A 26,432-nucleotide genomic window follows, 5' to 3' on the forward strand; every position below is an offset into this window, starting at 1 on the left:
CTTACTGCGCACATGCGCACCCAATTGTCCAATGTCATTCACAATTGCGCATGGCGAACCCTAACATTTGTGAAGGGTCTTTGCGATCCCTCGGCGCTATCAGGGTGGAGACTGGGAGGTGACCTTAAGTGATCACAAAAAGTGGCCGTTTCATGAGCGTGTTATGGGAGTGTCACGGGCGTTTCTGGGGATGCTACTGCCTTCCCAAATCGCATATCCAATGCTCCAGAGGCCATGTTTAGCTGGATTAGAGGAGAGTAGCTACAGTAGACCCTAGGCTACCGTAAATGTTGATGGTGCAACTGATGGGGCATTCATGATGGAGTGTGTACAATCTCTATCGCAAGTGCACAGACCACGGAGCCTGAAAGTGGGCGTCTCACCGCTCATACACTATACATCGCTGGGTCGAGCACAAATGGAAAGCGGAGGTAATCATATGCATATTTTCCCGCAAACACTATTGAGACAGCTGCGACATTGCCAGCACTCTCTGAGTCACACCCCACAACTGACGCTCTGGCGAATATAAATTTACCTGGAGGCTCAACGAACCCCGGTCCTCTAGGCTATGAAGGCAAAGCTATTTACAGAAGGTGGCAAAAGCAGATAATTTCCTGGCTGGGTTGGATAGTCCTCATTAAGATGAACAACCTTCCATATCTTCTACACCTTTTTCAGACGCTGTTCATTAATGGTACCGGACAGCCCACTCAGATTCATAAGCGGTTTCTCCATTTTGTATGGGAAAATGAAGGTGTTGAGGACAAGTTTCTGAAATCTGAGATGACCCACTACAAATATGGGTAGATGTCTCCCTGTTATAAAACTGTATTATTTAGCCTCCCACCTTAGCCAGGGACCTGGTTCGCCCTCTCCTCTACACTTCAATGGCTCTAACCAGAAAATCAGCGTGTAAGTTGTCCTCCCTAAGTTCCTTATTGGCGGCTCCATCTAAATACAGACCTCTTTTAACAGTGCTCCATTTTACAAGTCAGATTTGGGATGACTGTACTCATTAAAACTACTCTCACCTCCCTCCCATCCCCCCATGCCAATTCTCAGTGCGCTCCTTGCCTTGGATCGACAAGGTGTGGATCCAAGTGTGGGATGTGTTGGTGAACGGTTCATGTAGGCCTGCCTGACATCCAGTGCAAATTTACATTTCCATGGAGCGTACCCGCTTACATATCTCCAGCTGATACACTGTCACCTCTCTGGCATGCACAACTCTTTATAATGTGACTTGGGGAAAGGTATGACCCCTGCCCTCTATAATACCCCTCTTGTCCTCTAAGCAACCTCCTATTCCTAAGTTTGAATCCCAGTGGCAGGCAGAACTGGGCCCTCCAGGACAGCAGGATGAATGGTCGACCATTAGGGTGAGATTATCCAAATGATCCATTTTCCATGCAAAGTTAAGAAACTGGGTAAAACATTGACTAGCGTTGGTTCCTGTCTCCCACCAGATTGCTGAAGATGTTTGATTCTGCCTTGCCGAGATGTTGGACAGGACGCGGGGAATATGGGCTACTTAGTCCTTATTTGGTGGACCTGTCCCAAAAAAGCAATATTTTGGAAGGAGAGTTCCAGATCTTATTAGTAAAGTGACAAATGTCTGTATTGTCAAAAATTCATGGTCCTTCCTCCTGGGGCTTGTCACAAACCGCGGTCGGGCTAAGCGGGGTCTCCGCTACTCACCACTCCGTGCACTTTGCCTTTGTCTTTTTAACGGGCCTGCGGACTCCCGCAGGTCGGCAGCTCATCATGAGGTCCAGTGTGCAGCATTGTCAGAGGAAGCAGGGCCTTCTCAGAGGTGCCGGTGTCTGGCGTTCTCCATGTGTGCAGAAGACAGGGCGCCGCCATCTTCCTCAGGATCAGCTGATCGGATCACTGCCAATCCGGAGGTGACACTGTGTCAGCCGACTCCTGCATCCAATTCCCACTGGTCAGGGGGGGATAAAAGGAGCAGCCCAGGAAGCCTAAAGCTGCCAGTGCCATTGTATTCCCAGCCCTTGCTGTGTGAGGAGAGAGCGCTCCTGTGTTTATTAGTCAGAGTGATTCCTGTGCTATTTCGCCTTGCGCCTCTGGCTCCATTGGTTCCAGCTAATACTTACAGTCGATCGGTTCCAGCCGATACGTACAGTCCATCGGTTCCAGCCGATGCTCAGTTCATTGTTCCGGCCAGTAACCACAGCTCATCGGTCCTCACCGATAACCACAGCTCACCGGTCCTTATCAACAACCATCATTGGTTCATACTGATGTCCATCGCTCATCAGTCCTTACCGATAGCCACCACTTATCGGTTCTTACCGATAACTACAGAACATCGGTCCCTACCAATAACCACAGACCATTGGTCTCCACAAATAACCACAGACCATCGGTCCTCTACCGATAATCACAGATCGGTCTCAGCCAATAACCACAGACCCACAGCTCCTGTCCGTTTCCCAAGTTCCATTGCTAGTACTGAGTGACCAAGCCAGGGGGCTGCAACCTGCCAGTTGGACGCCGCAAAGTCCATACTTCCTTGCGGGGGACCCTGGTGAACACCGCCGGCGGGTTAGACTCCGCGCCCCTGGTCTGGGTCTCTGCCAATACTCAGTGCTAGTTTTAGTATCCAGTCCCACACATGACCAGGAGTTACATCCGCCCAGCAAACATTACTACAGAATCCACAGAGTCCATGTCACGCCCAGACCCAGAGCCATAACTATACTTTTTTGTGCCCTGTGCCAGAAAGAGGATTGGCGTCCCCCTCATTTTTCAAAGGGACATAACACACCCAAAAAAGGGCCATGACCTCATGGGGAAGGGCCAGGGAAGAGATAGGGGAGGCCAGGAGACGCTGGGGATGAAATAAGAGGAAGCTACAAGCAAGAATGATAATAAACAGAAATTTGACAGGCCCAAACAGCGCCCCCTGACCTGTGGTGCCCTGTGCGATGGCACCAGCCGCACTACCCTAGCTACGGCTCTACCCAGACCCCAGTCCAGATTCACAAAAAACCCAATCCGTGAGAGGGCTCCAGTTAGATCTACTGATAGATTGGCTATTCGGATTCTTACGTCAGACAGATGTTTGATCACCTCCCACAGGAAACATTTCAATGCCCCTACTTTACAATAGGTCACTGGCAAAATCCTCTTTTTTCTTCCCCCCATACATCCCTCACTCTCTTAATTACAGGACAAGTATATGTTGGCTTTTGTTCTAATGCTGTATTACTTCCTCTTTGTGCTACTGTATTATCTTTGTGCTATCACACTATGATTGTCTTTATGTTGTTGGAAGCCTCTGCTGTACTGTACATTGCCGTTTATGCAAATTCCATATCTGTATAATTCTTCTTTTCTTCCTGGAGTTTTCAGATAAAAGCTATTAATTCACATTTCTTTTGATCAAATGTAACATCATTAAACATCATCCCTGAACATACAGACCTAAAGAACCATGCAAGATCCACTGCTCCTGAATCGTAATTTTTTTCCTTACTTATCATTCCAACCTACCACTGCGCATAATTTTTTGAGGCTCAACCTGTTCAACAGCCAAAAACTTATGATCTATTATATCCGGCTATTATCCATTCAGCAACGTTAAAATGTGTTCACTGCTATGGTACGGTTGAAAATCCAATAAAACTTACATAATATAAAAAAAAAAAAAAAAAAAAAAAAAAGCATGATAACATTGGGTTCTGTATACAGTGGGGTCTGCATTTTGTATTAGCCATCAAAGTGGCGCCTGCATTGTAGATTTTCTGCCAAAATGGGCTCTGCCAAACAAACTACATAGAGGCCAATAATTCTTTAAAAAAAAAAAAAGAAAAATGCAGAATTTGCATAAAACTACGTACATCACAGCACGGTAAAATGTTCATGGATTTCCTTCTGAAAGTTGTGTTCTGTCCCTTGATTTGATATGAGAAATGTATTTCATACTATAAAATTGATACTTTTGTAAACTTATGTGGAGTCGTTGGTCAAACCTATACCCCGTGTAAATCGCCAACATGAAACAATTGGTGTGCATGGATCACACACCTGTTTTGGAACAGGATGAACTATATTGAGTTGTATTGATAAGATCAGCGGTTACAGATAAAGTGAAGGACTCTGGTTCCCGATTAGCAGCTCCCCCCTTTCCCTCCATCTACTGAACCTAGGACCTCATTCAGAGTTGGTCGTTGCGGCCGCACGGTCGTAAGGGAAAAGGGGCCGGATATGCAAATGATGCACTCGCAAGTTGCGTCCTTAAGATCGGATCGTTAGCTGGCCGACCAAGGGGAGGATGCGGCCGTAAGACAAAAAATACGCCCCCTTCTCGTACGCATTGCACGTCATCTCCGGGCATATAAGGATTAATCGAGACCATCGGAACTGGTCGTAGAGCTTAAGGTTGACCATACCCTCTCTTAAGCTCTACGATCATGTCAGTGTAAAAACCTCCCCTGTCACGTGTGCCATGACGCTACTTTGTTAATTATGCACTCCCATAAAACGCCGTTCGCATAATCAGGCACGCCTGCGTTCGGATCTCCCCCCCCCCCCGTTTTCAAGCACCTTCCCCTGTTACCACCCACAAACGCCTCATCCTGTCACTCAAACTACCGACCTGGCTGTGTTCAAGGAGAGAGAAATTTCTGATCGTAGCAGCTAGTTTGCGCACGTGCATTGCGAACTTTACGTATGCGCAGTTTAGCGGAAATCGGTGACGTACGACCGTGCGGCCGCAACGACCGACTCTGAATGAGGTCCCTTGTCCCCGAAGACACAGGAGAAACTCACTCTTGAAGGAAGACGTCTTAGTCCCGATGGAGGCATCACAAATTCCAGCAGATACGGCTTATAGATTTATTTATCTTCTATTCATGATGCACGTTGTGGAGGGGAGAGAAGTGACACAGGAGTGGCCAAATCACCGCCTATCTTTTCCAGGCACATACCGGGAGAGAGTAAGAGCGGAGATAAGATAGGAATAACGATTTCTGCCCATTCAGCAATGATATCTAGAAAGCGAGAGCTGGATGCGCTTGCACAGAGAGAAGTAGGCGTTGTTTAGGACCTTGGCAACATCAGTCCAAGAGATATGGATGGATCAATGTTTCCATGGCAGTAACAGAGGGCCGGGCACATGAAAATGAGTCCACAGGCCAGTGCATAGCGATTATTTGCCTGTGTGAACCCCAGCCCTGGTCTCTCCAGGTTGCTCTTGCGTTACGCTGGAAACGCAGAATTTGGCTTCACGGAACAAGCAATGGGCCTTAGAGGTTCACACAGACGCTGCGCTACTCTCTTGCGGCACATACTAAGACGGACCATCAAAGATTGCGCCAGTCCTATGTCAGGTGCAATTTCGTCTTCTGAACATGGTCTCCCGTGTCAGTGTGACTGCGCCTTTTGCCGTGGTCTCTGTCAGCGACACGCCCGCATCTGCCTCAGCTACCACCGTTATCTCCCAGTAATGTCCACTGAAAATCTCCCTGCGTGCAATTTCGTCTTATCGCGGTAACCATGGAGATGCAGGCGCAGTGCGGCTCGGAGGCGCACGCGCAGACTGAAAACATTGTCCGCTTGCGTCAGACATTTATAAATAGAACTGGAGCGATGCCCTGGGGTGGCCTGGCTGAGCTGGTTTGGAGGTGTCCTGCGCTCTGGATTTGAACCCTAGTATGTTAGGGACCTGTGCTACAGAGGTTGCCTGGATGGTGGATAGGCCCATAACCTTGGCCATGATTATGCTAAAAACCTCTATTTACTGCTAAATTTTATTGCATAATGTATTTATATATAATTAGTAATTTGAAGTTGTGCATCTGTGATTTGTCTTTTTCTGTGCCAGTATGGGATATATTTACTAAAGTGCAGTAGCGTTCCCGCTGGGCTGTTTTAGCGGGGTGCGGCAAAAAGCGCCCTGCCCTCCGTCAGAAGGGCAAATAGCGCCCTGCCCTCACAGCCTGCGGGTGCAGTCTTCACCCGCGGGTCGCAGTGTCCCGCGGGTGAATAGACGCCGGGCGCATGCACCCGGCATCTATTCTCCCTGTCAGCAGCGCTTGGGGGCTGCCCGGCGTGTCTGTAAGTGCCGGGCACGCCCCCAAGAGTGACGAAAAGGGTGACGCATCTTATAGACATGCCCCCTTTTCAGTGGCCACACCCCCTTTTCGGGTGCGCACATGCCTTCTCTAGCTCCGACGCCCTGCTTGCCGCCGAAGATGGAGTGAACACTAGTGCAGGTTTTTAGAAATGGAGATGTTGCCCATAACAACCAATCAGAAAGGCTTATTTATTTAAACTATGCAAAAAAAAAAAAAACCACTATAATAAAGTGTAGATCAACCATGTCAAACTCATGCTATGTTTTGAGTGGTCCAGGCAGAGTTGCCACACATACAGGTTTCCTTTGAACAGTCTGCAAATCAATCCCAGATGGGTGGTGTCCGGTCCCTTCCTCCGTCCACCTTCCCGAAATCACAAAAGCACCTCTAGGGGGCTGTGGGTCAGAGGAATGACATGGAAGCGGCAGTGAAGTTATTGCTGCCAGGTGCAGGCAGTACCCCAGCACAGGCGAGGAGGAGGCCACTGACCTGCACGAGACAGCAGAGTAGGGGGGGATTCCATGGAGGAGAGGGGCTGAAGACCACCCAGGATGGCTTGTACAGTTACAATAGCAGCCTGTACGATGCCACCTCCCTCCTCCATCGTACATGCCAGGGGGCCACTTGTGGGCAACTCACCGTTTGTAGACATGCCAGGGGGGCAGAAGCTTATCTTTTAAACTCCCACCCTCGTCTGCAGCTCAATAGGCGTCAGCAGTTGTAACTTTTTGTGAGTACTGACAACATTATTCTTACAAAAAAAAAAGCACTGGCCGCTAGCCACGTCCTGGAAGCAGCAGTGTCACTGTGTAACTGTGCAAGATTAGGTTCATTAAAATCCCCGAATGATTAATGAGCACGCGGTGTCTTAATGGTAACCGTTCTGAGCGGCTTTTTATTGCATTAGAGTTGTATTTGATTTATTGCGCAGCCCCCTGAACTTTTCATGGTCCCCGAAGTGGCCCATGGAGTACACGGGTTTGACATGGCTGGTGTAGATACACCCCCACAATAATTACACAACACACCATTATGGCAGTAAGCATTGGGAGCCTCATTTATTAAATATTTTTATAAAAGCATCGCGGCTTTCTCAATCACGGCATCTTGAGACTCCCAACTAAGGAATCCGATAGGATACGTTCCCGATCATTCCACAGACTAAAAAATACAACTATCATTTTTTTTGGAAATGTATATAAGCCAACAAATATAATCAGAGTGTATAGGTGTCCCTCTTCACGTGAATCCTGGACAGCACGGAGACTAATGAAAGCAATTGTCTGATTGGTTGCTGTAGGTCATTTACGCCTTTTAATTTGATTATTTAATGGGGAACAAAAGCTCTATAAATTAATTTTCCAATGTGTATTTCCTGAAAGAGGTCTTGTCACATCTTCTTTTAGTGACGGTTAAATGATTTCTTATGGGCGCGCTCCCTCCTATCGTCTGCATAACCCTGTTGGTTGCAATGCCTCTCGTCTGTGCCTGCAGGCTGAACCTTCCCTCTCTGGTTACCGGTGTTTCTCTCACCCTCTCTGCTCGAGTGCTGCACATGTTTGCCCAGTTACCCTATGGAACATTGAAGAGACATGTGGGGTGGTTTGATGAGGCATGTGAGGTCTGAGGGGCATTAAAGGGACAAAATGTAAATTTTACATAGGATTTAAATGAAAAACTGGTGTAAGACGCTGACGCGGGTGGGTCTTTTACCGCTGCCGCGTCTTATGGTGAGACCTCCACCACTTGCAGTGTGGAGATACGTCTCGGTGCTTCTTATGACTGTACATGGCGTCCTGTGCGTGGGGCTGTGCATCTTTAGACGCAGCCACTCTCGTCAACAAGCCCACAATACGCCCGCGTCTGCCTAGCACCCCCATTACCTCCCAGGAGCGCGCACTAAAAACCACACGCCCGGCGTTCAAATTCTTTCTGTCTCTCGGTGCGGTTACAATCAGGACGCATGCGCATTGCAATTCGGACCACTCAAAACGTTGGCCGACTGCGCTCATATCGGTACAGCATGCGAATCGGTATTAGCCTCTTCAGGTGGCCATTTTGGTTCAGGGAACTGGGGCTAGGGTGAGGACTATGGCAGCCTTCAGTTCACACTGTTGCTCTCTGGCATTACTAATAGGTTTTCCTTTGATTACCTTTACTAGGTAAATTTTCAACGAGAAGCTCCACATCAATGGTATTAATATTATAGCGATGTTGTATATCACATGTACGCTATGTGTATACGGACCATCATTCATAGGAGGTTGCAGGGACTCCCTATGAGTGCGAGGCAAACGTGGCTACTACCTCCCCCACTAATTCAGCCACTGCCTCCTGTGCCCTCGGGCTATTGGGTGGTTACGTCATTTCAGTCATGGTGTACTTGGCTGATCCCATGTAAACCCTGCAGAGGACACATAGAGCCTGATGAAGAGATGTACACTATTGCCGACCGCTGCTGGAAATGCGTATGCAGATGTTATGCAAATGTCACAGACGCCGGGAGAAGTGTTGGCCAGCCCAGCATCTGCGTACTAAGACGCAGATTTGGTTGCAGATCCTTCGATTATCACAGTCCCGAGCGAGACTATGGTCCCGCAGAATGACTCACAGACGCAGGGTGTGACATACCCCTAAACCGGTTGCGATACGTCTGCGTCCACTCTCTGCTACCTCCCACAAACGCTCCCCAACTGTCACACACTGCGGGTAAAAAGTTGCTGCGTACGACCACTGTAATGTGCCTCGACACATGTGCAGTGCGACTTAGGCCCATATTCAATTAGCCGCGATAATTTCGCTGCCGTCGGTGGAATCTACTTTCCGCCTACAATGCGTGTTTTTAAAGCAGAAACTTATCGGGCGTGGCCCCGCTATTCGCCCTATTCAATTCCAAAGGACGCGAAAACAGCGAGCCGCGATGTCGAAACAGGCGGAGAGTGCCGTCAGAAATGGGGAAATCAGCCTGAACCCAAAAAAAATGCACTAACATTGGGGATCAATGTAGATGTGCCCGAATAGTCCTAATAAAGCTACTTGGGGTACTTACGTTGTTTCAATAGCTTCTAATTAGCGTGATTGCACAAGTGGTGAAGACTGACATAAAGCAGCATTTTTTGGATAAAATAAGTAGTCCTGTCAAATTTGGGGTACTTGAAAATGGGTGCTAGTACATTTTACAGTCACTAAAGTGCAGTTTAAAATATTGTGAAAAACGCACCTGAAATCAAATTAACACCTCCCCCATACTTACAGACCCCCCCAAAGTCTAGCTCGCTACTTTTTATATTTGTACTCCAACTTTGAACTTTTTCGCCCCCATTTTCAATGTAATTTTTTGGGGTGTTCCTCACATTTTTTTTAGTTTTTTTTTTTTTACGCAGTTATCCTTTGGGGAGCTGTCCTAAGGGTGCTGGGTGGTTTTCCGATGTTTGCACCCCTAAACCCCAATTATGCACATTTTTTACGCCTGCTTTCATAGGCGAATCTTTTTTGCCTATTTCAATGCATTGACTTTCCGCATACGCAATTGAATAGGGCGAAAAGTTTCTGCCTTGTGAAATGACGTCACCCGTGATACTTTTCCGCGGATTCTGACTTTTCGCTGTTAATTGAATACGGCTCTTAGACGCGCGCGCGGTTTACAGATATTCACTGAAATCCTATAACAGGGCTCGAAAAAACCCGGGGCCAGGTCGCCATGGCGACCAGATTTGGTTGCCTGGCGACCAGATTTTCAGCAACCCCCGGGCCCTGTAGTGCAGACCCCGAGCGCGGTCCACACTACACAGTAACAAACACACAGCCGCCAGCGGCGGCTGTATGTTTGTTATAGCAGCCGATGAGAGTCTGTCAGACTCTCATTGGCTGCTGCGTCATCCACGGAGTGAGCCGGCTGCAGCTTACTCATGAGCTCCACCTTCCGGCTCACCCCGCAGCAGGTTGGGAGAGATGTCATGACGTCTCTCCCATAGTGCAGAGCGGCCAGGAGGAGCGGACAGCGGCGGTCGTCAGCAGGAGCGGGGATCAGGTAAGTTGCATTTTCTTTTTTTTTAAGGGGCACTGCATAGAGGGGGTGGCCGCTAGTGGGGACACTGTGGGGGCACCTCATAGTTTGGGTGGCCGCTACTGTGTGAGCACTGCATAGATGGGGGTGGCAGCTACTGGGGACACTGTATGGGGGGGGCACTACTAGGGGCAATGCAAAGTGGGGACTACTACTGGGGTCACTGTATAAGGGGGACTACTACTGGGGTCACTGTATAAGGGGGACTACTACTGGGGTCACGGTATAAGGGGGACTACTATTGGGGCAATGCATAGAGGGGACCACTTCTGGGGCACTGATTAAAGGGGTACTACATAAGGGGACCACTACTGGGGACACTATATATGGGCACCACTTCTGGGGGCACTGTATAGGGGGGGTGGCTGCTACTGGGGCACTGTATAATGGGGGGTGTTGCTAGGGCACTGTATAGGGAGGTGCTACTAAGTGCAATGCATAGTGGGGACTACTACTGGAGGCACTGCATAGGGGGACCATTACTGGGGGAACTGCATAGGGGTGCTCAAAGCATATTCTTGCATCTGGGTCCACCACTCTCTAGCTCGGCCACTGCCGGTTGTGGCTTTGCTTGCCCAGGGTTTTTGGCTGCGGAGGGGAGGTCTTTCTGGGGGTTGGTTGCCTGGAGATGGGGGTTAGCTGCTCAATAATGTGGCTGTGGGAGGGTGGTTTACCTGGGGTACCCAGTTAGTGGTGTGGCCATGGAGGTTGTTTGCCTGGGGCATAGGTGCTCAGTAATGCTGCCCCGGGGGAAGGGGGGGTCTGGCTCCTACACTTTCATCCTGGCTCCTAGGTTTTAGAAAAATTTGTCAAGCCCTGTCCTATAAACATCGGAATAGTGTAAAATCTATGAATCAGGCCCAAAGACCAGTATTTTCCTTAAACAATTTAATTAATTACCTAAAATATCAGCAAATTCGTCCTTTTTTTATTTTTTACTTTATTTTAAAAGTTTTAACTTTATATACATTCAAGGTCCAGGACGGAATAGATCAACCAAATGGTTTTTCACAACAGAATCTTTAGGAACATCGGTTCAAACGATGAAGGAGCTGCCCTCACTATCTTGGATAAAAGGATTAGATACCAGATGTACACACAGATGTGTCCCCATATATCTGGGGGTACATTTACTAAAGTGCCGGTTTTAGAAGTGGAGATGTTGCCCGTAGCAACCAATCAGATTCTACCTATTATCTTCTAGAAGGTGCTATATAAATGAGAAGTAAAATCTGATTGGTTGCTATGGGCAACATCTCCACCTCTAAAAACTTGCACTTTAGTAAATATACCCCCTAGCATCCATACGCCATACAGTACACTTCCCGCGCGGCACCTGGGGTTACCCATGGTTGCAAAACATTAAAAAAAAAATGTTTTAGACCAAAAAAATATATTTTTTTTTAATACAGTTTATGGAGGCCCAGGTTCCGGTCCAGCCCGGACTACCCTGAATGGTGGTCCATGTCCAGGTACGATGACATCGGCCAACTCCAGTAGAGCCCTTCGACTCTTCTCTTGTATTTCTGGGTTCTCGCTAAGTTCTCTCCAGGTGTCCTCATCTCCATCTCTTTCAAACACGTCCCCGGCTACCGCCACTGTGCCAAGTGCTGTGCCAGGGACAAGGAGGGTTACATCACTGCCTGTGTGGCCTGGTGTTGGCACCACTCTCAGCCCTTCTCCACCAGGTAACAGGTAAGGGTCTCCCCCACGGAAGTTGTGAGAGACATAGGAGCCGTCCCGCCAGAGGTCGTACGACACCAGAATCTCGGCCTTGGGGAAAAGGTTCAGGTTGCCCACGTGATCGGAGTGTCCATGGGTGCAGATAACATTTGTCACCTCATCGGGGGAGACACCACGGCTCTGCAGGGAATGGAGGATGAAGTCACGAGACCAAGGGCCAGCAGTGTCCACTAATACAGTCAGGGGGCCACGGATGAGTGTGACTGAGCCATCAGCCTGGAAACAATCCACACCCACATCCCTGCAGTAACCTTCTAGGAGAATGTGTACGGAATGTGGGGTGCCGGGAATATCATGGGATGTGAGGGGTGACGTCACATACTGTGGGAGAAAGGAAAAGGAGGACACAGTGGACTTTGTGAAAAAATTTTAACATGAAGGCTTAAAAAATGTATTTTTTATGCCGGCCCAACCCATAAACATGACGCCTTCATTTATATGTAAGCAAAACTGATTAGGTTGTCTACCAGCTAGGGAAAGTGTGGAGCACTAAGCTTCACCCATCAGTGGGGGCTGTTTCACGCATCCATTCTTCCTTGGGCTCCGTGCTAAGTCTCACAGTCCTGGATGAAGAGTGGGACTGTGTGACGTTTGTGTACTGGAGGACCAGGGAGAACCCGCAATAACAGACTCCTTGGCTCTATATTACTCCTCCCACTCACACCCCCATTCTAAACTAATACTTTTACCACGGAATACATACAGGACGTCGGCAGTCAGAATCTCGACGCTGGCATCCCAACAGGGTTAGAATACAGACACTTTGTTGGTCAGTAACGTAACCTGCCCCCTCTCGCTAATCCTCCCTCCCTCCCCGGTCCCTAAACCTAACCTCCCCCTCCCCGCACCCTAAACCTCCCCCTATCCCCAGTACTTACCTTCAGGATCTAGGCGCCGATATTGTGACTAGTGTCAGGATATCGACGTCGGCATTCTGACTGCCGGAATCCCATCGGTCGGGAAAGAATTACACCGCTTGCAGATGGTACAAAACGCAGCTGCCAGGCTATTAACCAACTAGCCCCGTTCCAGCCACATAACACCCATTCTCTACTCCCTTCACTGGCTGCCTGTCAGATGGCGAATTGTTTTCAAGATTGGCTTACTGACTTTCAAAGCCCTACATGACCATGGCCCAGGGTACCTGAAGCAGCTTCTGATTCCTTACTGTCCCACTCGATTACTGCGATCCGTTGATGAAGGACTATTAACAGTACCTAGAATCTCACGGAATATGTTTGGGGGTCGAGTCTTCAGCTTTGTGGCTCCGACTCTACAGAATTCGCTTCCCCGCACAGTTCGAGAGGCCTCCACTCTAGAGTCCTTCAAAAATAGACTCAAAACTCACCTATTCACCCAGCATTTCACTAATGTCCCTTGTTAAGCTTGTTTTGTATTTTGTACTGTAAAGGCGAATGTAAAGCACTTTGAGTCTTTTAGGAGAAAAGCGCTATATAAATAAAATTATTATTATCCCATTTGCCACTTAAGGTAGTCATGCAGCTTTAAACCAAGTAGGGGCGCACCAACGGATCAACATTTTAGTGCAGCATGGTAGATTTGTGCTGGCCTATACGCCTCTAGACTGACATGCATTGGAGAAATATCTCCCCCCAGATCAAACCTTTATCACAAATACCTTCAAATCTCATGACGGTTACATCGGTATATGTTTCAACGTTATTAAGACTTTTTATTTTAAGCCTAGTGGTCCTTTAATTCAGACACATGTTTTTAGCGTGAAGCACGTACAGCGGTCTTGTATGGCCTATGGCAATAAAATTACACTAGTAATAATATTAATAATACATAAACCTTGCCAGCATCATATCACTCCAAGGTTAGAGAAACTTTTATACTGCTTTTATACCGACATTCCGGGTCTGACCGGAGGTTGTAACAGGGTTCCAATCCGGATCAGACAGGGAAATTCCCCAGCACGGACCCAGGATATTCCTCAGCTGGCGCCGTTCACACTGGAGCCGAGTCTGCAGAGACCCGGATTTTCCAGCGTTGAAATGGATGCTTGGAGATGACGTCATCTCCAAGCGCCACTGAAGCCGGCCAAACGGCAGGCACGCGGCACGATCCAGGTCACCGTGACCCGGATCGCACCGTTTACACTGCAGGGTTTCACGGGTTATTCCCATGTTAAACCCTGCAAGTTACCTGGGTTGGATTTCCGGGTCACTCCAACCCTTTCCCCCTTTTACACCAAGGAGCTTCCTGGTTTAACCCTCCAATAACATCATATCACCATCATGCAATGTCTGCCACTCACCTGTGCCATCGCCGCCATCATTACTACTGGCCAGAGCTCGGGAGCTGATAGGCTTATAGTGAGTCACATGACCACCCATCCGCTGCAGGACTACAGCTCCCAGAAGCCTCCGCGACAAGTGATTTATAACTGAGAATAATGATAAACGTAAACTCGCCTGAGCTCTAGGTCTCCGGGTTACAGGGTTTGCTTCATTTAATACTCTAGATTCCGCATGTGTATGACTGCGCATGCGCATGTTAAGGTTTCCCCCTAGAGCGCGGGATGGGGTGCAGTCACTGCGCATGCGTGCAGGGCGCGTACGCGGAAGCAAACTTCGTCACGCTGCGTTCCACGACAGGTCCTGGAAGATGCACCGCAGCTGTTTATTTACAGTCTGTCATGTGCTGGCGAGACGATCACTGCATGGATATATTATATATTGTGATATGAATTATTTGCTGTTTGGCAAATACGTGACTCTGCTAGCTGGCAGCGGTATGTTTCCTGTACTACTGTCAGACGTGTACCGCCCTGCCAGGACTTCATAGTGTCGGGTACAGCCGGAAGTTTACCTGGAAACCGGAAGTGGTTGTGGAAACAGCAGCAACAGCAGCGTACTACGGGGGAGAGCTGGGGTGAGCAGAGATTGTTGTAGAGTCATGTGGGAGCGGGCATGAGGGGTCAGGGCGTGCTCAGTATCATAGCCTGGGCTGGGGGGAGGATGGCAATGCCAGGGGAGTCAGGAGGGGGGGGCACTGAGGGCTGTGGGGGGGCTCTGTGACTAAGGGCTGAGGAAGAAGGGAATCTAGGGAAGGGGATCTAACTGCTTCCAGAAGGGATCCTTGGTCCTAGAGCAGGGGCAGTGATGCTGGTCACACAGCTGGGCCAGTGGTCTCTGCGGCAGTGGCAGATGGGGATTGGGCAGAGTGCTGCTGACCCCGTTGTGAGGGTGGGGGGCAATTAGGCGGATGGAAGTCTATGGAAAATGGAGGGGTCGGGGTGTAGTAAGGGGTGGGTGACAAAATAGGGTCAAGGTTCTTAAGGCAAGGTGGGGGCGGCGATGATGGGACTGGAGCTGGGGTCCTTCGGTTATGAGTGGGAGATAACATGGCAGGACGGGGAATATAAGACAGGTTCAGGGATCTTTGGGATAAAGGATGACGGACAAGGGGTTCTAAGGGAAAGGGTGGGCGATAACATGGCGGGGAGATATCTTTAGAATGAGGGAGCAGGGGTCCTTGGCATGAGGGGGGATCGGCTATCTTCAGTTTGGGGAATAAAAAAATAGGGACAGGGGTCTCTGGGATGAGGAATGACAAGACAGGGACAAGCCTTTCCAGGGGTCCTTTGGACATGGGTGGGGATAATATGGCGGAACGGGGAATGACAAGACAGGGTCTTCTGGACGGAAGGTTGATAGCATGGAATGGGGAATGCCAAAGGTGCACCGAGGCAGGGACATGGGTCTTCAAGGCATGGATGGGGGTGTGACAGGGATGGAAGCCCCAGCGAGGCTCGTGTATGGGTGTATTTGCTGGCAGAATATTGCTTGTTGGGAATCACTACGTTATAGGAAATCCATATACCTGCTCTCTCAGTGTCTGTTATATGCAGATGTGCAAGAAATGTCCTGATGATTTTTACATCATTTATTCACGTCTGGGAAATGTTACCAGTCACTTGTCCCACTCATCTCTTTAATGTCGTCTGTATCTTTCTGTGTCGCTGAAGCTCTCCTTACGCGCTGCCCTGTCATGGCAGAGGGCAAGAAGATTGGCAACGTCTTCCTCCCCACCGAGTCCATGAAAGTGATCGCAGAGTCTATAGGGGTGTCCCAGATATCGGAGGAAACCTGCCAGCTGCTTGCGCAAGAAGTCAGCTTCCGGATAAAAGAGGTCACCCAGGTCAGAGGGCATCTCGGAGACGGGGTGGGAGGGGGGGTGAAGCAACTCAATAACAAAGTGTTTTGTTCCTCTTCTCTCTCCATTATAACTCTCATGGCCTCTTTCCTTCTCCAGGATGCTCTGAAGTTCATGCATGTGGGCAAAAGACAGAAACTCACCCCCAATGACATCGATGCTGCCCTGAAGCTGAAGAATGTGGAGGTAAGAGAGCAATATGAGACGTGTAAATGCTGAGTTACTGTGGCGAGTATATGGGAAAGATGTACTGTATGAGATGTAAGAACGTTTCCACGGATTAGCAAGGGACTGATGTGTCTGAAGGCTGCCCGTGTCCCACTGTATTCAGGTTCCCTTAATCTAGAAAAGTAGCGTTAGACTGATAGAATAATTGACCTTCTATCTGCATGCATGTTCCGTTAAGCAGTATTCTCTCTTCCGGCAGCCTATATATGGTTTCCACGCCAAGGAGTTTCTGCCCTTCCGCTACGCAAGTGGTGGTGGCCGGGAGCTTCATTTCTATGAGGAAAAGGAGGTAGATCTATGTGATATAATCAGCACCCCACTGCCACGTGTACCCCTTGACGTGTCCTTAAAAGGTGAGAGTGACCCACTGTATTTCTGTCTGTCTATGTTTATACATCTTTGTGAATGTGTTTCATCAGACCTTTCCAGTTTTGCTAGTTGTACTTTAATATACTATTGGCTTTGCATCTCTTTTACTGATGGCTGTATAATGAACGGTGAAGAGACAGTACCTATGGGCAGAGTCTGCAGTACCTGTATGACAATCAGAGATAGCTGCTGGTGGGATGTGCATTGTATTCCGGCCAGTACCTGTATGACAATTAGTGATAGCTGCTGGTGGGATGTGCATTGTATTCCGGCCAGTACCTGTATGACAGGCAGAGATAGCTGCTGGTGGGATGTGCATTGTGTTCCGGTTAGTACCTGTATGACAGGCAGAGATAGCTGCTGGTGGGATGTGCATTGTGTTCCGGTTAGTACCTGTATGACAGGCAGAGATAGCTGCTGGTGGGATGTGCATTGTATTCCGGCCAGTACCTGTATGACAGGCAGACATAGCTGCTGGTGGGATGTGCATTGTATTCCGGACAGTACCTGTATGACAGGCAGAGATAGCTGCTGGTGGGATGTGCATTGTATTCCGGCCAGTACCTGTATGACAATGAGAGAGAGCTGCTGGTGGGATGTGCATTGTGTTCCGGCCAGAACCTGTATGACAGGCAGAGATAGCTGCTGGTGGAATGTGCATTGTATTCCGGCCAGTACCTGTATGACAGGCAGAGATAGCTGCTGGTGGGATGTGCATTGTATTCCGGGCCAGTACCTGTATGACAGGCAGAGATAGCTGCTGGTGGGATGTGCATTGTGTTCCAGCCAGTACCTGTATGATAGGCAGAGATAGCTGCTGGTGGGATGTGCATTGTGTTCCGGTTAGTACCTGTATGACAGGCAGAGATAGCTGCTGGTGGGATGTGCATTGTGTTCCGGCCAGTACCTGTATGACAGGCAGACATAGCTGCTGGTGGGATGTGCATTGTATTCCAGCCAGTACCTGTATGACAGGCAGACATAGCTGCTGGTGGGATGTGCATTGTATTCCGGACAGTACCTGTATGACAGGCAGAGATAGCTGCTGGTGGGATGTGCATTGTATTCCGGCCAGTACCTGTATGACAATGAGAGAGAGCTGCTGGTGGGATGTGCATTGTGTTCTGGCCAGAACCTGTATGACAGGCAGACATAGCTGCTAGTGGGATGTGCATTGTGTTCAGGCCAGTACCTGTATGACAATGAGAGATAGCTGCTGGTGGGATGTGCATTGTGTTCCGGCCAGAACCTGTATGACAGGCAGAGATAGCTGCTGGTGGAATGTGCATTGTATTCCGGCCAGTACCTGTATGACAATCACAGATAGCTGCTGGTGGGATGTGCATTGTATTCCGGACAGTACCTGTATGACAGGCAGAGATAGCTGCTGGTGGGATGTGCATTGTATTCCGGCCAGTACCTGTATGACAGGCAGACATAGCTGCTGGTGGGATGTGCATTGTATTCCGGACAGTACCTGTATGACAGGCAGAGATAGCTGCTGGTGGGATGTGCATTGTATTCCGGCCAGTACCTGTATGACAATGAGAGAGAGCTGCTGGTGGGATGTGCATTGTGTTCTGGCCAGAACCTGTATGACAGGCAGACATAGCTGCTGGTGGGATGTGCATTGTGTTCCGGCCAGTACCTGTATGACAATGAGAGATAGCTGCTGGTGGGATGTGCATTGTGTTCCGGCCAGAACCTGTATGACAGGCAGAGATAGCTGCTGGTGGGATGTGCGTTGTATTCCGGCCAGTACCTGTATGACAATCAGAGATAGCTGCTGGTGGGATGTGCATTGTATTCCGGCCAGTACCTGTATGACAATCAGAGATAGCTGCTGGTGGGATGTGCATTGTATTTTGGCATCTGTTACTGATGTCACTTTTTTATTTATATATGTTTTTACATTTTTCAGCTCACTGGTTGAGTATTGAAGGAGTGCAACCGGCTATCCCAGAAAACCCTCCTCCAGGTAACGTCCTCTGCAAACAACGCCATGTCATCCTTCTTTTTTGTACTGTTTCTTGTAAAATAGAAAGCGATCTCTTTGATCCCTTCCCGTCTGCATTTCCCTTATCTATCCTACGTTCTTGTAACCATGTTCTTTTCCATGTAGTTCCCAAGGAACAGCAGAAGATCGAAGCCACAGAGCCGCTGAAGGCTGCGAAACCAGGCCAGGAGGAAGGGGGGCTGAAAGGAAAAGGACAGGGGGCGAACTCCGTAGAGGGTAAAGGTCAGCGTTGTGTGTACATGTATCACGGATATCCCATGTTAGCAGATCTCTTATATTTGCCTTGGTCTCACTCTACCACCCAGGCAAGGAGAAGAAGAACTCCATTCTGGAGGGGGCCCCGCTGAAGCTGAAGCCCCGCAGCATCCACGAGCTGTCCGTGGAACAGCAGCTGTACTACAAGGAGATCACGGAGGCCTGCGTCGGCTCCTGCGAAGCCAAGAGAGCTGTATGTAGACACGCAAACGTACACCTCCCACACGCGCGTGCGCCGCGTCATTGCACATCCTTATGCACTGATCCCTTCCGGCTCTTACAGGAAGCTCTGCAGAGCATCGCTACCGACCCGGGCCTGTACCAGATGCTGCCGCGATTTAGCACTTTCATATCAGAGGGGGTGAGTAGGGGGCGAGAGGGCATGACGGGGCGTCATTTCATCACCTCCAATGGCATCATCAATGTTGCACTTTTAAAGAAATATAATTGTCATTTATTTTTATTGACGACCTTTTAGTAGTAGTATTTTAAATTTTTTTTTTTTTTTAATAGAAACGGGTTATGTTTTAAACTATGAAAAAGCGTGTAAAGATGGCAGCGCACACTCGCTAATGCGACATTTTCATGGAAGACTGTAGAGAGAGGGGGTTAGAGGGTATGCAGTCGGGAAGCCGGCGGACCTAATCCCGACAGCCGGCTTCCCACTGCTTTATCCCGGCGAGGGTTAAATGACAAACATCCAAATCTAGACACCTGTCATTTTACCGAGACCGGCGCCCGGCATCCCGATCGAAGTGATGCCGGGCGCGGACAGCCGCAAGGGGGGGAGGGTTAGGTTTAGGGCTCCCGGGGGGACTTAGGGTTAAGCACCTCCCCCAGGAGGTTAGGGTTAGGCTAGGGGGAAGGAGGGTTAGGGTTAGGCACCCCTGGGGGGGACTTAGGTTTAGGCCGGCAGGGAGGGGGGAATTAGGGTAAGGCACTGGGGGGGGAAGATTAGGGTTAGGCACTTAGAGGGGGGGTTAGGCTTAGGCACCCCTAAGGAGGGTTAGGGGAGGGAATTAGGCTAGTGAATACTTATCTTAGGGACGATCGGGACTTTCACCCATATCGGACAGCCGCTGTCGGGATTCCTAACCGATTCCGGTTAGACATGTTGTTTCAGTCCTTTTCCCGTCCTGATTAGCCTCGCCTGCTACACTCTGAATGGAGACCTCTTTCTAGTCCTGTGCTTAATGGTGGGAGGATTCAGTAGGGAAGGAAGTTGGCAACATCAAAACTGTTAAACCCTCGTCACTGCCAGTCACTCATCATTGCCCTAATGTGTCTTTTTTTTTCTGCTTAACTTAATTTTTATACGGATATTGAAAGCAGAATATTCCGACCCGCTCGTCTATATTTCTGAAGCAGTTTTTTTTTTGTTATCTTGGGGGAGATGTACTAAGCTGCAGAGAGAGAGAAAGTACCAACCAATCACCTCCTAACTTTTATTTTTTTAAACACGGACTGTAAAGTGACAGTTAGGAGCTGATTGGCTGGTACTTTATCTCTCTTCACTTTATCTCTCTCCAAGGCTTATGCTGGGTACGCCATGGCCGATATCTCGGCCGTTCATTTGAGCGGCCGATATATCATGCTCGTATCGGCGGCTGTGTACCAGCGATATGTCCGTGAACGGCGTCGTTCACAGAAATATCGTGTCGGCTGTGCAGCGCAGCCGATGTCCGATCTGCAGATGTGTACGGGCAGCCAGCCCGACTGCTCGTACATTTGCGGCAGAGGCCGCCGGTGACGGACATCACAACTGGGTGGGCACATGTAAATGCCCGCCCAGCTGCGCTATCGGGTGCGGCACATCGGGGCCGACAGTTGGTAAGTGTGTATGCACTTACCAATCGTCAGATAGGGGTCGACAATTGTACCCAGCTTAAGTACGTAGACCCCAAACTACCAACCAATCAGCTCCTAACTGTCATTTTGCAAACACCGCCTGTAACATGATAGTTAGGAGCTGATTGGTTAGTACTTTATCTCTCAAAGGCTTGATACATCTCTCCCCTTTGCCTCCTGACTTTCCATTTTTCTCTCTCTTGTTCCGTCCTGTCAGGTGCGAGTGAACGTTGTGCAGAATAACCTGGCGCTGCTCATTTATCTCATGCGCATGGTGAAGGCCCTCATGGACAACCCAACCCTCTACCTGGAGAAATACGTAAGTGCCCCCCCCCCCCCTGGTGTGCAGTCTGCCTCCCGTGTGCACTGCGATGGAGGAGACCTCTTCTGATTGTGCAGCGCTGAGGAAGCTGACGCTGTATTAATGATGACCTCATTCCCCTCCCCTCCAGTTACACGAGTTGATCCCAGCAGTGATGACCTGTATCGTCAGCCGCCAGCTGTGCCTCCGGCCAGACGTGGACAATCACTGGGCTCTGAGGGACTTTGCTGCCCGGCTCATCGCACAGATCTGCAAGAACTTCAGCACCACGACCAACAACATCCAGTCGCGGATAACCAAGACGTTCACCAAGGTCAGGCAGGCGGGGGGGAGGTACCTTATTGCTCATCCTAGCCCATTTCACAAACAGAATAAAAACAAATCCAACAGTGACTTCTATTAATTTAGAAACTTGGAGGAAATGAGGGTTTTATGGAAATGGCAGCGATGTGTCATTTTCTATTGGGAAACCCGTCTCCCAGTTCACAGCCGTCTTATTAGCTGCATCTGATACTCTGTACTGAAAGCAAATTACATTAGACCACCGGACATCAGGAAATTGAGGTGGGTGGGCATCCAGGACATGGGACCCCCCCTCCTGGTAGCGCTAATTGCTTGTGGCTGGTCTCTCTAGTAATTGCCCCCTGGGTGCCATTTCTTTACTCACAGAATTGTCGGTTTAGATAAGATGCGGATGCCGGAGTTGTATTTTTGCAGATAATGGGGGCACTTTAATACATTAAATTGAATGTACCCTGTTGATGATGGCCGTCTCTGAATCTGAAATCTCCTTCTCCCTTGAGCTCCCATTAGTCTCCTGATGCAGCTGCGAGGCCGTAATCACTAATAATTTGAGCTCAGTAGTTGCTATGTGGGAGATGTTGTTGCCCGTCACATGAGAGCAGGAAGACACGGAACACAACATCCTCCAGAGCTTTATCGCTGTCACGCGACACGGGACGAACATTCCACCTTCACTACAACCTTTCACAGAAAGACATTTGCATTTTTCTAACTCAACTGTCAGATGCCCATTGCTGTATTCTCTGCTCCCACCCCCCACCCAATATCTCTTGCTGTCTCTTTATCACAGAGTTGGGTTGATGACCGTACGCCTTGGACCACACGATATGGATCCATCGCCGGCCTGGCAGAACTAGGACCGGATGTGAGTTTTTAGGGGTATTTTTGGAATAGCAAAAAAAAAAATTTGTGTGTACGTTGGTTGTGGCTGATATCTCTGTTCCCTTAACTCAGGTTATCAAAACTGTGATCGTCCCACACTTGGCGGTGGAGGGAGAGCGGCTCCGGGCCATTCTGGAGGGGCCGGTGATATCCAACATTGATAAGATCGGAGCTGACCATGTACAGAGCCTCCTGCTGGTAATGTCCTGCATTGCGCTTTGTATCGGCGTTTGTGTGAGCTCGCAGTGTGCGCATTTGTGTCATCGGTATCTGTGTGTACAGGGCCACCCATTTTGGGTGCCTGTCACTGTTATTTCAAAGATTTACAGTATGAGGAAACATTGGAAAAAAAGGGTCATAGTGTGTAATCAGCAATTATTATTCTAATCTTCGGTAATAAAATTAACGATGCAATATGACCTTTTTCAACCTCCTCTCTCAAGGGAACGTGGCACGGGATCAAAAAGTGACAATTTTTATGTGTGATAGTGGGTGCGTGTTATGTGACAGCATTCCATCACCAGCAAAGATCTATGTTCAGTGTACATCAGTGTTTCCCAGCCCCAGTCCTCAGGGGCCCCTAACAGTGCATGTTTTACAGATCTCCTCAGTGAAATAATTTTCCCCACTTGTGTGGGTCTTTTTTAAAATGTGTCAGACAGTAATGGCTACAGCTGTGCACCAATTAGGAGATCTGGAAAACATGCACTGCAGGGGGGGGGGGGGGCTTGGGGAGACACTGGTGTACATAATACAAATCTAATAAACCGCATCTATTATTTGCCTTTTTTTTTGCAGAACTTTAACTTGCTTTTATGCACTTTGAGTCCTATTTGGAGAATAGTGCTATAAAAATAACATTTATTATTATTATTATTATATAATATATGAAATAAAATAAAGATGAATTGTTGTAGATTATAAATGATCCTTGATCCTTTTTTTTTTTTTACTTGATCCAAGCAGTCAAAGAAATATGACACTGAGAAAGGCTTAGTAAAGAGATATGCTCTGATAACACAGGGCAGGCAGTAAGCGCCTATCAAGGTATTCTTCCAGGGTTCTCCAACTTTATAATGTCACAGCACTTTGCCCTATCGATAATAGTGTCCTCTGGTATTAACTGTGTGTGTCTGTGTGTGAGTTCACGATTGTTGTGCTGACCTTAGTTTGGGTTGTGTGTGTGTGTGTGTGTGTGTTGTTACTGTACAGGAGTGATGTGTATTTTAATTATTCTCGTCTTATAGAAACACACAGCTCCGGTGCTCGTCAAGCAGCGCGCTGCCCCGGACATACCCGAAGCGTACCGGGCGGATTACGGCTTTCTGGGTGCTACGCTCTGCTCTCACGTGTTAAAGGCCAGAGCGCAGAGCGCTCTGCAGGGGCCACAGGTGAACCGGACAACGCTGACGGTCACTCAGGTAACACCCTGCGTCATCTCACGTGGTCTAGTGCATGTAGTGTAACCTTCGGGGAGGGGGGGGGGCTGTGTTAGTAGCCATGATGGCGTTGTGTCATATGTTATCGTGTCTCTTCTCAATCCCCAATACTCACCATGTTCTTTTTTGTCTTCTCCTCTCCCAGCCTCGTCCCACTCTCACCCTCTCCCAGACGCCCTCCGGCTCCATCACACCATCCCCTCGCCCATCGGGAATAATTAAGGTGACAGGGTCCTTAACTTTGCCGGTACAGACCTTAGTAAGTGCCCGTCCTGCAACTCCAACCCAGCCTTCGCCACCGCCCACCAAGTACATCGTGGTGTCTTCAGCCGGGAGCACCGGGACCCAGGTAACTGTACATTTTCTCCCCCATGAAACACTTCTGTTTCCTTACAAACCTCAGCTACTTTTCTCCCCGACCCTCCACCTTGAATTGTGTTCCTGTACCCTTTTATGCCAATAATCCCCCCTTTTTTTTATGCAGGACCCTCTTCATCTTGTGTGATCTTCCCTTTTCTTGTATTATGCACTTTTGAGCTTAGCCTGGGCGCCCCATCTTGCTCTCGCTTTATCCTAGGCACCCCACGCGCGCTTAGCCAGAACGCTCTACAACTAGCTCGCGCTTTGGGCTCCCGGGCCCGGCACAAGCTTTGCCTGCATGCTCCACAGCTAGCTCACGCTTGGCCTAGGCTTCCCGCGCCCAGCTCGTTTCCTCTGTGCTGCGTTACTAATCTTTCTCTAATCTTCATTCTAGCGCCCCGCACCTGTCACGACCCATGCAGTTCCCCTCGCCGCCTGCGGGTGTCGCTCTCTGATCTTGTGTTTCTAGCGCACACTGGTCTGTATCTTAGTAGTTTGTTGCTTCAGCTGAGCGTGCTAGAAGCACCAAAGCAGAGAGTGACACCCCCAGGCAGGAAACGGGTACTGCACGGAGTGTGACGGGTGCAGTGGGCTAGAATGAATACTGTTTCTCGTTGCATCACCCGCAGCCTTTGATCTCTCGTTCTCTGTTCTTCTAGGTGCTAACGCCCACCGGAGGCCCTTCCTCCTCCACTTCCTGCCCGCCAGGAGTCCAGCCCATTGTGAAGCTTGTGTCAGGTGGTCAGACCAGCGGTGTGGGGGGATCCGCAGCAGGGGGCAGCAGCGGGATGCAGAAATATATTGTCGTGTCGCTTCCACCCGCTGGAGAAAGCAAGACCCCGCAGCCATCTCCCCCCTCCACTACAGATGCCTCCAAGTTGTGACAGAGACCCCTGTGATGTGTGCGTGCTGCGCGTGTGTGTACGAATGTGTCCGGGTGCAAAACAGTAAATATAAACATTTTATTAATAAAATATAGAAAATATTTTTTTTCCGTCTTTTAAAATGTATAATAACAGAATTGGCAAATGCACTTTACATGGGGTTTGGCTGGCAAGATGGTTTTGTAGGAAATCCGTACAAAGGGCCTGATTCAGAGCCGCTCGTAAGCGGTCGCTCGTTCTTTCCGACCGATGTTCGCCCAACTGCGCATGCGTACGGATTTTAATATGCATGCGTGAACCAGTCAGTGCGGCCGAAAATCGTGTGCTCGCTAAATAGTGAATGCCTGCTATTTTGAGTGACAGAATGAGGCGTATGTGGGTGGTAACAGGGGAAGGTGCTTGAAAACGGGGAGTGGAGATCCAAACGCAGGCGTGCCTAAAGGTCAAAAGGGTGTGCATAATTACTAAAGCAGCGTCATCGACCACGTCACTTGGTTGTCTTTTAGTCAGAACTGCTCGCATAATTGTTGTAGGAAAAACCAACCACAAGAATAGCGAGCAGTTCATACGCCGTCCGATGTACTCGATTAATATATAGCGGACATGACGTATGATGCGAGCGGCCAGGGGGCGTTTTTTTCAAAATTACGTTCGCATGTTTTGTTCGCTCGTTCAGACATAGAGGCGTGAACAGACCGCAAAGAGCGAACGGTTAATTTAAATAGCCACCCCCTTTTTCATGACGAGCGAGCGCAAATAGCGCCCGGCTCTGAATCAGGCCCAAAGTCTGTTAAATGTCAGATACTCATTGTATCAGCTTCTATACAGGGAATATATGATCCCATGTACCTTGTGTACTGCCAGTAGGGGGACAGTCCTGTGCCAGCTGCCCATTCATTGCATGAGGACTGGCGCAGTTTAAAAATGAATTTATGAACCCTTCCTATTTCTAGTAGGTGAGAAAAGCTGGGTTTAATTTAAACAACAACTTTGTTAGGGGATTGTCTGCTCTTTCTATGTGTTATCAGGATTTTATTTTCGGAATTGTGCCTTCAAAAGTCGTATAAAAAAACTCATCCAGGTATTTTTTTTTTATATTTTAAGAGTTTTTTTTTTTTTTATTATTATTATTATTTATAACATTAAAAATCAAGCTAGAGATCTAGCTGAGTTATTACGTACATAAATAGAATAGTAAGTTTCCAGTAATGTTGTAAAAATAAGATATATTCAGAGACCGTTTTACATTTATTTATGAATTTGGCTGCAAAATAATAATTTTGAAACTGATTTTGATTATGATCTGGAAAATCTTTTTTTTTTTTCACATTAACTTTCCAGCGCCAGCTCATTTTTCCTGATTTTAAGTGGCCGGTAATAGGCCCAAAGCAGATCCAATCCCTGTAATGTTCACAGCAGCACAATGTATT

At 48.6% G+C, this 26,432-nt stretch overlaps 2 protein-coding genes across 3 annotated transcripts; one reads left to right on the forward strand and one right to left on the reverse strand.

Moving 5' to 3' along the window:
* Window positions 1-11,442: 11,442 nt before the first annotated feature.
* Window positions 11,443-14,304, reverse strand: MBLAC1 (metallo-beta-lactamase domain containing 1). The gene is made up of 2 exons (XM_088446044.1): window positions 14,195-14,304; window positions 11,443-12,234 (listed from the first exon to the last, which is right to left on the reverse strand). Exons 1-2 carry the CDS (start codon window positions 14,213-14,215, stop codon window positions 11,584-11,586), a joined length of 672 nt encoding a protein of 223 aa, XP_088302170.1. The 5' UTR covers window positions 14,216-14,304; the 3' UTR covers window positions 11,443-11,583.
* Window positions 14,305-14,709: 405 nt separating this feature from the next.
* On the forward strand, window positions 14,710-25,103 carry TAF6 (TATA-box binding protein associated factor 6). Of its 2 annotated transcripts, none has more exons than XM_088446154.1 (15): window positions 14,710-14,811; window positions 15,908-16,080; window positions 16,195-16,281; window positions 16,523-16,676; window positions 18,614-18,670; window positions 18,815-18,931; window positions 19,015-19,157; window positions 19,248-19,325; window positions 21,030-21,131; window positions 21,265-21,447; window positions 22,228-22,302; window positions 22,392-22,517; window positions 23,567-23,740; window positions 23,904-24,107; window positions 24,778-25,103. In XM_088446154.1, exons 2-15 carry the CDS (start codon window positions 15,931-15,933, stop codon window positions 25,000-25,002), a joined length of 1,875 nt encoding a protein of 624 aa, XP_088302280.1. In that variant the 5' UTR covers window positions 14,710-14,811; window positions 15,908-15,930; the 3' UTR covers window positions 25,003-25,103. The 2 variants fall into 2 exon arrangements, with proteins under 2 accessions (XP_088302280.1, XP_088302281.1); XM_088446155.1 differs by having other exon boundaries at window positions 18,815-18,925.
* The last annotated feature ends 1,329 nt before the right edge of the window (window positions 25,104-26,432 follow it).

The sequence above is a fragment of the Taudactylus pleione genome, unplaced genomic scaffold (genome assembly GCF_031769625.1).
Source record: "Taudactylus pleione unplaced genomic scaffold, aTauple2 ptg000393l, whole genome shotgun sequence".
Taxonomy (NCBI): domain Eukaryota; kingdom Metazoa; phylum Chordata; class Amphibia; order Anura; family Myobatrachidae; genus Taudactylus; species Taudactylus pleione.